A 13,540-nucleotide genomic window follows, 5' to 3' on the forward strand; every position below is an offset into this window, starting at 1 on the left:
CAGAGGGGGAAAGCTGCAGCCACTTAGCAACCCCTCTGCCTCCCCACTTCCACCCAGTGAACCCTCTGCCACTGGGGGCCTAGAGCATGGCTATCAGTGGCCAAAACCAGACTAGACTCTAGGGAAAGTTTGGGCCGGTATGTTTCTGCATGGGTTTGATAGGATTATGATGACTTCTGCATGTTTTTACATCTGACAAAAAATACACAATTTTGATAGAGCTGGATCCAGTTAGCTCTGACACCACCCCACTTGCTGCAATGTATTTATCAAGGATAAAAAGCACCCTAGAAATTCAGCCCTTGGAGATGTGAATGTCATTCGCTTTGGAATATTTCTGTAAGATCAAAGTTGCTAAGGTTCTGTTATGTTAACGGCCTCACTGTCTAGGCACTGCTCCCAAAGCCACCACCGCAATCAGCCAATCCGTAACCAGAATCCACCCTGCCGCCCCCTTTTCCTCCCATTAACAACCTGGGCCAGAGAAGGCTGCTCTCAGCAGCCAATCCACTGTTCCCATTATATCAAACCACAGTATTCCTGTTTCCCTGGTAACCTAACAAAGAACTGGCAAGATACAGCATGCCCGGGGAGCCACAAATCGAAGATCTCTGGAGTCCCACTAAAAAAAGGGAGCGAGGATTCATTTAATCAAGTAATCTGAGAACCTGTTCTTTATCTGTACCAGTGAATAGGTACTATGAGGATTGCAAATATTTCTGAGGTATTTATATAGCACCATATACTTGCAGCTAGATACCACAGTTACAGAGTTTAAGGCCACCAGGTCATCTAGTCCAGTGACTGGTGACCCCTTTCACATAGAAAGCCTCTGAGTGTGACCCCCCCCTTATAAATTAAAAACACTTTATATATTTAACACCATTATAAATGCTGGAGGCAAAGCAGGATTTGGGGTGGAGGCTGACAGCTCGCGACCCCCCATGTAAGAACGTTGTGACCCCCTGAGGGGTCCTGACCTCCAATTTGAGAGCCCCCAATCTGAGCTCCTGCACATCACAGGCCACCAACACCACCCAGGACTTGTACATGAAACCCCACAGCCAGAATTAGAGCGAAGTGTTATCGCGCACAGGAGACTAAGCTATTATGTGCCACAGGAGGAGAACGGAAGGGACCGAGGATCAAAAGAAGAAACGATTGGGATATACTCGCTTCCTTTGTAAAATGCTCTGAGACCTATTGATGGAAAGCATTACAAGAGAGCTAGGTATTATTTGTATGGATAATGAGACTAGCCAGGAGTTATAACAGCAAATATAACAAAACAAAGGCTTAGGAAGGAATATAAACCTGTTTCTGGACACAAACTAACCTCTCAATTTATCGGCGTTAAGAGGAATTTTCCCTCCGGACATATTACCCCATAACTCCCTGCACCTTCCCAGGGCCGTCCTTACCCATACGCAAAGTACACAGCTGCATAGGGCACCAGGAAATTTGGGTCACCAAATTTGCTGGTGCCCTGCACAGCTGTGTGTTGCTTGAGCCCCTGCTCCAGCTCTTCCCCAGGGCCCGCCCCTGCTCTGCCCCAGCCCTGCCTCTTCCCACCCCAGCCCCGCCCCCACAGCCCCCGCCCCACCTCTTCCCTTGCCCTTGCTCCACCCCAGCCGTGCCCCCACTCCCCTGAGGACTCCAGCAGGGGTTGGGCCTGCACTCACCGGCGGCGGTAAGTGGAGCGACCTGGCCCCAGCCTGCTCCGCTCCACCGGCGGGTGCTGGGGGCGATTCCCCCCTCCCCGCAAGCCTGGGAGCCAGGGGAGCAGAGCAGGCTGGGGCCGGGTCACTCCACTTCCCGCAGGAAGTGGCCAGCCCCCTTCCCCCTGTCAGCCTGGGGCCAGCCCCCACCCCCGCAGAGGCCGGGGGGCTGCGTAGGGCACCAAAATAGCTAGGGACGGCCCTGCACCTTCCTCTGAAGGATATGGCACTGGCCACAGACACAGACAGGGTACTGGACTGGGTGAAGCAGGGGGTCTAGCCAGCCTGGCAATACCTGTGTTTCTGTATATTGAGCCCTCGGTTTTTAGGTGAGATTTTTCAAGGTTTTTCAACCAGTTCAGGACATCCCTAATACCTCACTCCATAAAGAGAGGCAAGTGGCTTTGGTTTTATTTCACCTGCGGTCTCAACAGCCTTTTCAGGCCAGGATGGAGGAGTCAGATGCTGCACTTCTGCCCTGCCTCCAGCCCTTACCTCTGTACATGCCGAAGTAACCTTCCGACCGGATTGTCTTAATAAGGCAGTCAGACCTGCAAACAAGAGACAGACATAAAACCTCAGGAGTGCAAAGGTGGAGAGGGAAGAATCTAATCAAGCGATTTTCATTTACAGTTTGTCAGCCGAAGTCCAGGAAGAGGTGGAAACAGCGTTAGCCACTGACACCATCGTTGTGAGAGCTCAGGAGTACAGCTGTCCTTGGCACAGAGGGGCTCTGAAATACCAGCTCACCCCATGCACAGAGAACAAACTTGCTTTCCACATTCTCCAAAAGGGAAGAATGTTAATTGGAGGAGCTGCTCGTTAACCAGATGGGAGCCCCAAAACAATAGCACAACATGTTTCAGTGATCAGCCCTGATCAAGGAAGGGAAATAAAGAGCTGGGTTTGAAACTGAAGTTTTGCACAGCCACCCTAACCTGCCTTGTCATTTTAAGGAACTCAGGATGTTGGGGGCTGTTTTAAACTAGTGGAAAATTACTGCATTGGGCCCAATCCAATGCCTAATAAAGTCAATGGAAAGAATCCCATTGTCTACAGTGGACTTTGGATCAGACCCATATGCACTTATTTATACCAGACCCAGGCTTTGTAAGCAAAAACTGCATAACTCGGTCATATCTTGTTTCCCCAATAACACAAGATCCACACACACACTGTGACCTGAACCCAAAAAGCCTCCCAGGCTCCCTGTTAAGAACAATGCAACGTCTCCTGCTGCCTCTGAAAATCAATGGCTATTTGGTCACTGACTTCAGCAGGAGCAGAGCCAGACCCCAAACTTCCACTGGGTGGATCTCTGGGATCTGAAAAGGGTCACCTTCTGCGCTATCTCGAAAGAACTTGGAAAACCATAAACCGACTAACACTCACTACCCCTCTGTGCGACAAGCCAGTATTAACAAGGGACAATACTATCCCATCCACAGCTTCATGATCCCTTCCCAGTAAGTCAGACTGGCAAGGATACCCAAAGCATTAGACAGTGGCAGGTGTAAATGTGGTACTGGTGAGTTTAAATGTCACTCTATGTTTATTTCAAGGCTGAACAAATAAGTCACCTGCGTGCGTTCAGAGCCCCACTGTGCTAGGCGCTGCACGCACACACAACAGGCAGCCTCTGTCACAAAGAGCTTGTCATGAGAATAGATGAAGCAAAGGAGATATTGTTATCCTTATTTTACTGCTGGGAAACCGAGGCCGCGGGAGATTAAATGGCAATTTCACAAGGGCAGTCTGTAGGAGAGCAGAGAATTGAACCCAACTCGAGTCACAGGCCAACGTCTTGACCATAACCCCGGCCTCCCTTACAGCCCTGGTGCAAAAGAATGCACTGCTGCTAGGGGTGCAAAAATTAATATAATTCAAGACACACAAATAAAAATGCTCCCAGCAGGGACCTTACCTGTGGGGTTTCAGCCTGGGCTAGTTAATTTTTAATGTTTTATTTATTTATTTATTTTAAATATAGCTTCTTTTGATGGCTGATTTTAGGAGAGTTAAACTCCTAGAAATGCTGATGTCACCATAAATGGGGGGGGGGGGGGCAGGGGGAGGGAAAGTTGAGATCCCACCCAGCCAGTACTTACATGCTGGTGTACATCCGCTGGCCATTTTGCTGGTTCTGCAGGCGAGTTTTCGCCAAATCAATGGGAAATACACAAGTGACTCCAATCAGCCCAGCTATCCCTCCATTGATCAGCTTGGCAGGCAAACTGCAAGGGAAAAAAAACAAAAACACACAGATGCATTGGCAACAAGATATAAAAAGGGAAAGAGGAATAAAGAACCACGACCGTCAACAGGAGTGCTATGAGCTGAAATAAACCAAGCTTCCCACAAGCAAATAATCATAATATATTGCGCTTGGTGCTTTCCACCTAACACACAAAGTGATCTGCTGGGGTATAATTTGTCTCATTTTACAGATGGGGAATCTGAGGCACAGAATCCAAGCTCAAACAGAGAATCAAGAGTGCCCAGGTCCCACGCGCAAGGCACATTGCAATGCTCTAGCCACTAAAAAAGAATGAGGGGGATGGTTTAAGGTATTTTCAGCAGTCTTATTGTGACCACTACCTGCAGTACAGTACTGGGATCCTTCCAGCTCCACAGGGGAAGGCTGGCCTTGTGGTTGAGGCCCAGAGTGGGATTCTGAAGAGCTAGATTCAATACTCTGCTCTGCCACAGACTCCTTATAGGACCTTGGGCAAGTTATTTAATCTCTCTGTTCCTCAGTTCCCCATCTGTCAGCTAGGAAGGATGATCATCCCCACTTCCTACTCTTTATCCCTCGTTGTCTGTTTAGACTGACTCGCGTTCGCCCCGTGTGTGTATGTGCAGCTCCTAGAACAATGAGGTCCTGATCTCTGCGAAGGCCTCTACATGTTATTGTCATGCAAATAATAAACATTGTACACAGCTGCTGTCTGACGCTGCCCCCCTTGTGTGACCTCTTGTCGTAGACTGGGGGAAACCTAGTCATGAAATCTAGAACCCACCAGCAGATGGGAGGAGGTAGGAATAGAATCTGTGCCTTCAAAAAAATCAGTTCTCACCCCCACCCTTTCCTCTTTGCCTTCTCATCACTTCTGTCCTCCAGCCCAGAGGGCCGAGCAGAGCTCCCATCCAGGTTTGGTTCTTATTGCTCCTGACCAGCCAGCAGGTGGCACTGCTGAGCGATATAACACTCCCCACTGAGCTGTGGCTTCAGGTGGTTTGGGATTCATTCAGAAACCCAAAAGGGGCTGAGTGAGGTAAAGCCTTTGCCAGATAAGCAGAAACATGCCCCACTTTTCCAGACAGATGCCACAAAATAAAGCCATGGGCCCAGATTTGGGGAAATCCACCCGCTTTTGGCCCAAGATTCAGTGAAATGTTTGCCCAGGCCCAACAATAGAAACACTGGCAGTGAACGTTACACCAGTTCAGGGTGCAAGGCTTTCTCTAGTCACTCAAGAGCCAATGGCCTGTCAGACCAATGGGGACATTGTAGACTGACCTTGTTTAAAGGGCCAGATGTCTCACTAACCATCGGGATTAGACATTAATGTTTTACAGCAGCAGAGGAAAGCTGGCGTCAGACGCAGCTAACTAGCGGTTCATGACACGTAGGCCGCTAACTTCATGTGGGGAAGACCAGCGCAGAGGAGCTTCGCTGGCAGGCTGGCCCTACACACTTTCAGAACCAATAAGACATTTCAGACACGGCTCCTGGACCTGCGGTCAGAGAAGACACTGTGCGTGCATGTGTGTGAGGCATTTGATCCCAGATATATCAGCGGCACAACGGGGAGCGGGACCCCACAGACAGAGGTGAAGCTGAGTGCACATGGATACGGAGGGGTGAGATTACACGTAGCAAAGAAAAACAGAGACAAAAGCAGGCTGTATTGTGCAGGGGGTCTCACAGTTGAGCTTTTTCATCTCTAAGCAGCTCTCCCTGGTACCTACATGTACCTCAGTGTTAAAGCCGATCTACCACCCTGCTTAGCGAGAGTCCAGCACTCTTTCAATTACTTGGACCATAAGACATTTAAAAAGTCGATCAATCACTGGTGTCAGAGACAGGGGATGCCTATTAGACCCTCCAAGTGCATTCCATCCAGCAAAGGACAAGATACAGACCCCTGAGCGGAGGATATATCCGCTATTAAACTGATGACTAATAAGCACTCCTCATCACAGCTAAACAGCCCGAGAAACAACTGATCCCATGTGGCTCCCTCAGAGGCCTCTCCCTTCTGAAGAATAATGGACACTGCACACAGGATGCCAGCAGGCAGGGCCATCAGTGGTGCACTGCTCTGAACTGAGGAAGTGTCAGAGATAAGTTGCTGGAGTGGAGTGAAGCAAGGGGAGCAGAAAGGCCTATTAACTCCTCAGCTGCTCAGAGGCATTCCCAAGAGCTCAATAATGGATGGCGGCTGCTCGACAGCAGAGACCAGGCTTCAGAAGCTGTCCGGCTACTATTCTGGAAGGTCTGCCTCTCTGCTACAGGCCTGATGGAAGCCCTCTGAGATTAAGAAGGCTCAGGGCATGAAAGACAGAGAGAGTATGTGTGTTGGGGGGGCCTCATGGAGCAGAATATAGAAGGAAATAACCTTGGCTTTCTATAGATGCACAGTGACATGACTATAGCTTTTGCAAAGCAAAAATCCCAGGGAGGGATTCCAGGGCTGGAAAGGTGCACACGGCAGGAGAGGTGTCCCAGTAGGAAGAGTCAGACTCCTATATAAAATCCTAAGACAGTGGTGAGGGGAAAAAATAAGAGTTAGATGCCCTCTAGGGCCTGCCTCCTCTACCTTTCACCCCATAGATGAGACGGGCGAACCCAAGCTATTTCTTGGCACCTTTTGTAAGGGACAACACAGTGCCATTCTGGAAGGGCACTCAATGTCGCCGAGCAGAGCTGCTCTCTTGGGGCCAGATTTTCAGCTGAACCTCAGCCCCCATTCTGCGCTTACATGTACTCTCCTGTACATGTATTATAAATCAGAGGTGCAAACAGAAAATCAATAGTTTGGCATTTTAACTCTCCCATTTGCAAGACGTTCAGCTTCCTTTGTGACTCTGCATCTACAATGTCCAACAGGTGCACCAAAAAAAGCATCCGCAAAGCAGAGGCTCCTTTAAAAGCTCTAGTTTCCTGAGGAAGAGACCCTGTTTCCAATAGCTATATTGGCATCTTCTCAACACTAGTTCTCAGGGTCCTCACACAGGACTCTTCCAGTAGGACCCACCCTGAGGGATGAGGCTAGAGAAAAAGATAGTACCTTAGACAGGTCACCATTACAGGGCATAGCATTAGTGAGAAAGGCCAAGACACCAGCGAAAGGAAAAAGGGGGAACATTTAAAGCCAGGTGAACTGAGCTCAGCTGATGCAAAGGACATTATTGCCTGGATCTGTTCATGCAGCTAATGCAGGATGGGAGCCTGACACCTAGATGCGATTTCAAAGCATCTGCTGGTAAATCACAATCCCGAGGAGAGTCAGGATTGGGGCTGCCCCAGTTCATCTCTGGAGTAACTCTGGTACTCTGCTGCAATAAGGAGAAATTATCACTAAGAAACCACCAAGTGGGAGTGAGGAACCCAACCCCATAGCTAGCACAGTACAGGGTAGAATATTGGGCACAAGGCATGACAAGTTCATGCATTTCAGTGCGGACCCCAGCACCACCACACAAACATAAAAGAGGACAAACTAGAAGGCCTGGGCATGCTGACACACGCAGAGAGCGTCAGGCCATGCGCAATTTGCAAGCGACAGCTGTGGAAAGCTTCTCCCCACCCCTGTTATTTGAGGGCAGGAAAGCATTGCTCAAGATACCTATTCAGTTATTCTGGTTCCTCCGGAGTCATCACCTAGAAGAGGAGAACATGCACACAGACTTGCATGGTCAAAATAGTTCAAAACAGAACGAGATAAGTTCATGGAGCATAGGTCCATCAATGACTATTAGCCAGGATGAGCTGGGATGGTGTCCCTAGCCTCTGTTTGCCAGACACTGGGAATGGGCGACAGGGGATGGATCACTTGATGATTACCTACTCTGTGCATTCCCTCGGGGGGCACCTGGCATTGGCCACTGTTGGAAGACAGGATACTGGGCTAGATGGACCTCTGGTCTGACCCAGTGTGGCCGCTCTTATGTTCAATAATAATTCTCTAGCATCTCCCAGATGAGTCCCTCAAAGCACTTTACACGCACAAATGGATCTAGTTTCACAGCACCCATGTGAGGTGAGTAGTATCCTCCAATTTAAAGATGGGGAAACTGAGGCACAGAGAAGCAGGATGACTTGTGGTTAAGGCAGTGGAACTAAGGTGATCTAGGTTCAATTTCAGGCTCCGCCACGGATTTTCCTTTGTGAACTTGAGCAAGTCACTCAAATCTCTTTGACTTAGTTCCCTGTCTGTAAAATAGCGGTACTACTACTTATTTCCTCCCACCCTTTGTCTGTCCTGTCTACTTAGGCTGTACTCTCTTCTGGGCAGGCACCACATCTTGCCATGTGTATGCACAGCCCCTACGGCCTTCGGGAACTCTAAGTGCTACTGTAATATACACAGAGATTAAATACTTACACAAGTTTATACAACAAGTGGATCACAGAGGTGGGAACAGACCCATCACCCCCTACGGATTAAAATACTGGACCGGGATATGGGAGAGCTGGGAGAAGTTCCTCATCGTTCTGTACTCCATGTGCACTGCCAGGGACAGAGCGGTGGGCAAAGAAGGCATGCTGTGGGGGCAGCATGCAGAGGAGTACTCCACTCTGTCCAGCGTCCTGCACAGCCACCTCCAGCCTTTTCAGCTGGAGCCACGGCTGAAGTCTGCAGCTCCTGCCATATGTGATTCACTCCACTGGGGCTATCAGGCACGTACAGCCATGTGGCCTAGCAGAGATGAATCTGGGCTTGCAATTCAGACTAAGGAAAGAATACATACAAACACCATAGAGCTCCTGAGATCAGTTAATGGACAAAAGACACTGCTCAGGGATTAAACACACAATGATGTTTTCTTGCTGCTGGCTGCTCTGCCTGGGGCCCTTTTCCATCAGCTGTCTCTGCCTTGCAGAAAAAATAGTTCAATCCCGACAAGTCGCAATAAGGGCAGCCCTTTTCCTCGCCCACCATCAACACAACCAAGTCAAGAGAACACCATTATCTGACCCAGGTTAGCCTCCCCCTCTCTTCACAGGTGCTCTTGGGAGACAATGCATTGGGGAGGTCAGGTGTTAGTGAAGTTCTGGAGCCAGACAGCAGTCACCTTTCGTCAGGAAAAACTTTGTGAACAGCAAGTGTAAACCCTGCCCACACTAACAGAAAGCTACGCCCACCCTTGGGACCATGCTGGTCCAGCCCTCATGGTTCCTGGAAAGCCAATAGCATGATCCACAACAATCAGAAGCATATTCCAGATTTACTTTCCTAAAGGACACAAATATAGCTCCGGGACAAGCCAGGAGCAAGGTTTGCAAGCTGCCTGCTGTGTCCTCAAATCATCTAGTTGTTTTAAACCTGGTAGCATCAGTGCTTGGATACCAAGGTGCCTACAATTAGATGGACAGACTAGGCTTTAGGAAGAGGGAACTAGGTCGCTGCTGTGTATAGTTCAAAAATAGAAAGTGCCAGATCCTCAGCTGGTGCCCGTCGGCACAGCTCCTTTGACATCAGTGTATTGAAGTCAAAGAATGACCCCGATTTAAACCAGCTGTGGAGCTGGCCTTCGAAAGGAGAGGGGAGGTAAAGAGGAGGAATGAATTGGGGGCTGAGGGGTGGACAGATAAAACAAGAAGTGGGGAGTGTAGGGCAGGATGAAAGGAAAAAAGACAATAGAAGGAGGATACAAGAAAGGAGAAAAGAAGGAGAGAGGGGAGTTGTGACACCAAGCAGCCCTGTATTCACACGTTACAAACTGCTTTGATAATCTTCGTACAAAATATGCGTTGTGAGGTATCACTTGAAAACTAACAACTTGCTGACCATATAATATTGAGTGATGTATGTACATGATGTGTATTAAGAGAGTTATGAATATATGCTGCAATAATGACTGACGTGTGTAAACCAGGTATGGCAGACGGAACAAAGGAATGTGTATTTACTTCAATTGCCACATAAGCAGTAAACAGGACCATCAAGATAGCAGGAGGAGGAGATGGTAGGAAACAGAAGAATTTGCATTTGAGTTAATAAGTGGGGGGAAGAAAGAGCATGGAACTTCCTTTACCACCAGACAGCTTGAATAAACTGTACTTTGGAGAGGTAACCTTCAGAAGAATCCATTGCAAAGGATTACTGGTCTATAAAGACAGGGGGGCTGAACCTCAAGTGATATGCAACTGAATCAACTGATTATACTTTTATACTACGGTAATATTGTATGCCTTTATATACAGTAATATTGTATGGTCCCAATGTGTCTGTTCTGATAGTGAATGACAGACACATTGGTGAATAATAGCACTGTGAAAAGTTTCAGAGTAACAGCCGTGTTAGTCTGTATTCGCAAAAAGAAAAGGAGTACTTGTGGCACCTTAGAGACTAACCAATTTATTTGAGCATGAGCTTTCGTGAGCTACAGCTCACTTCATCAGATGCATACCGTGGAAACTGCAGCAGACTTTATATATACACAGAGAATATGAAACAATACCTCCTCCCACCCCACTGTCCTGCTGGTAATAGCTTACTGTGAAAAGTATGTACTACATAGCAGGAGGGATCACCCCAGCTATTATCTGTCTCCTATGTAAATCAAGCATGGTGTAATCAAGACAATGGAAGCTCTATTTACATAACGGGGGGGGGGGAGGAGAAGGCCACAGGAAGGGAAGAACAGCATGAGGTCAGCCTGCCTCTTGAAACAAAGTCACAGAACTCTGGCAGATAGAAGCAGAGAGACGGAAGCCATCTTTGGCTTCCATCACTAGACAGACACAAGGAAGCAGAGCTCCGGCATGCTGAGAAAGATGGGTCCTTCAGCCAAGGCCGTGTTCAAGTCTCTGGAAAATGAATGAAGGTAGACACCATCTTGAACAAAGCCTGTATCTTGCTAGATTACGTTTTCGATGTGTTTTCACTTTTATTTGCATGTAACCATTTCTAACTTTATTCCTTTTACTTGGCATCACTTCATCTATGTTTTGTTGTAAATACATTTGTTTTTATTTTTACTATCAACCAGCTCAGTGCTGTGTTTAAAGGGAATGGTGTATTTACCCCAGTTAAACTAATACGCTGTGATGTGCTTGTGTCTTCAGAGGAACAAATGAACCTTATTATTTCTCTGAACGGTCCAGGAGAGGATCGGGCATTACAGAGCACACAGTTTGGGGAAAATCTGGGACTAATGAGGTTGTTGGGGTCACCCGACAAGCAGTAATTTTAGATTGCATTAACAGAGGCATAGTATGCAAGTCAAGGGACGTGATGGTACTTCTCTACTCGGCGCTGGTTAGGCCTCAGCTGGAGTACAGTGTCCAATTTTGGTCAAACGACAGCCCACGGCCCCTTCCCCACTGTCCCCCCTCCCCCACAGCCTCAGGGCACCACACCGCCGGCGCAACGCTCTGGGCGGCCGGGCAGCTCAGTGGCAGAGCCACGGTCTGATCCGGTGCTCTGGGCGGCGCGGCTGTAATGCCGCCAGCCACCGGTGCGCCAGACAGCGCGGTAAGGGGGCAGGGAGGGTTGTATAGAGGGCAGGGGAGTTGGGGGGTGGTGGGAAGTGGGTGGGGTTGTGGATAGGGGTGGTCAGAGGGCGGGGAACAGGGGGGTTGGATGGGGCACCAGGGGGGCAGTCGGAGGACAGGGAGAAGGGGTGGTTGGATGGGGCAGGGGTCCCAGGGGGCAAGTGAGGAATGAGAGGGAGGTTGGATGGGGCGGCAGGGGGCAGTCAGGGATGAGAGGTCCAGGGGTGGTCACGGGACAGGGAGTAGGGGGCGGTGGATGGGGTAGGAGTCCCGGGGGGGGGCGTCAGGGGACGGGTGTTGGATGGGGCAGGAGTCCCACGGAGCGAGAAGCAGCGAGGGACAAGAAGCAGTGGCAGGGTGGGGGTCGGATAGGAGGTGGAGGCCGGGCCATGCCTGGCTGTTTGGGGAGACACAGCCTCCCCTAACCGGCCCTCCATACAATTTTGGAAACCCGATGTGGCCCTCAGGCCAAAAAAGTTTGTCCGCCCCAATGTAGAGAAACTGGAAAAGATCCAGAGGTAAGCGACAAAGATGATCAAAGGGATGGAAGACAAGCTGTATGAGCAAAGGCGGAAGGAACTGAATATGTTTAGTTTGGAAAAAGAAATTGGGAGAGTGGGGGAATATGACAGCAGTCTTCAGATACCTGAAAGGCTGCCACACACAAAAAAAAAAAGACGGAGAAAAGTTGTTCTCTCTTGCTGCAGAGGGCAGGACAAGAAGCAGTGGATTCAAACTGCAGCATAGCAGATTTAGATTAAATCTCAGGGAAGACTTCCTACCTGTAAGAACAGTAGGGCAATGGAACAGATGCCGCAGGAGGTTGTGGAAGCCCCTTCACTGGTGGTTTTCAAAAGGAGGCTGGAGAGTCATCTGTCTTGGATGGTTTAGACACAACAAATCCTGCAGCTTGGTGGGAGATTACACTAGATGACCCTTGAGGCCCCTTCTAACTCTATGATTCTATGAACCAAGGCTGGTGGAAGCCAGAGTGGGACCATGGGGCTGTAGACAGGCTGCTGGGGTTAGAGCTGCTGAACCAGGGACATCTAGCACACAGTTACTCAGGGCGTGACCTGCATGCCTGTAGGCTTGTTGAGAGCATCCCAGCTTGGGAGCTACAGCAGCAAAGCATTGTAAGGCACCCAGGGTTGCAAGGAAAGTGGTGACACAGCCCCTCATTGGTCTGGATTGCACCCTGAACCCCATCATAGAAGTGGGGAAAGAATCACAGATTTTAAAAGGCCGTAAGGGATCATCGGATCACCTAGTCTAACCTCTTGTACAGCAGGTGAGATTCTCTGGCCCACAGTTACTCCTAACAAAAGGAACAGCAAAACTTTTTACCTGATCTGTTTATCAGCCATTTAATTCAGACGTGATCCTGTTCAAAATCAATTTGCTCCTCCTGAATGCTCCTCCTGAATGTCGCTTTTCTTTTTTTTCCTCCCCTCAGTCACTGCCTCTCTGTCCTGGCGAGTGGTTCTCCTGAGAAGGGTGAGAGAGAAACACCAAGGAGACAAGATTGAGAACAGGACTTTACATTCCCCGCAAAGCCCAAACCTTTGTAGGCAGAGTACACAGGCTCCCTCCCCGACCCCGTTCAGGGACTGCCCAGTCTGTACTTGGAGCATAGCCAATGCCTCACACACAGAGAGCGACACGTCCGACGACAGAGACTGAGCGAGTCCCTGCATCCATGCCCCTAACCCTGACTCTGGGGAAGTCACTGACCCCGATCCCAGAGACTCCTGCGAGCAGTTCCCAGACACGGATTATTCAGAGAGGAAAGAGGGTTAGTCATATTGTCTCACTCTTATTTTTAAAAGAGGCAAATTTTCCAATGACTTTCCCTCTGCCATGCACAGAAGGAATAGTCAAGAAGCTGCAAGGCTGTGAAATCATCACACCCACCCACCACATGGTCTCTAGCTGGCTGCCAAGAGCATCGCGCTCCAGCATATGAGGAAGGATGGCAGCCAGACGCTGCAAGCGCCTTGCAGGGCTTAAAGGGACAGCAGCCTGTTTTGAAACTGTCTGCTCTTGGGAGCAGGTGAAGGGGGGTAGGTGGGGGGGGGGATGTCAGACTTCCACA

General features: G+C 49.3%; 1 protein-coding gene across 1 annotated transcript in view; it reads right to left on the bottom strand.

Moving 5' to 3' along the window:
- SLC25A22 (solute carrier family 25 member 22) overlaps positions 1 to 12,812 on the bottom strand; it is a 37,962-nt gene extending 25,150 nt beyond the window's left edge. The window contains exons 1-3 of the mRNA XM_077819877.1: positions 12,793 to 12,812; positions 3,827 to 3,952; positions 2,214 to 2,269 (exon numbers count right to left, since the gene is read on the bottom strand). Of these exons, the coding sequence (XP_077676003.1) occupies positions 2,214 to 2,269; positions 3,827 to 3,952; positions 12,793 to 12,812 (202 nt within the window). The remainder of the gene's footprint in view (positions 1 to 2,213; positions 2,270 to 3,826; positions 3,953 to 12,792) is intronic.
- Between the last annotated feature and the right edge of the window lie 728 nt (positions 12,813 to 13,540).

The sequence above is a fragment of the Eretmochelys imbricata genome, chromosome 6, assembly GCF_965152235.1.
Source record: "Eretmochelys imbricata isolate rEreImb1 chromosome 6, rEreImb1.hap1, whole genome shotgun sequence".
Taxonomy (NCBI): Eukaryota; Metazoa; Chordata; order Testudines; family Cheloniidae; genus Eretmochelys; species Eretmochelys imbricata.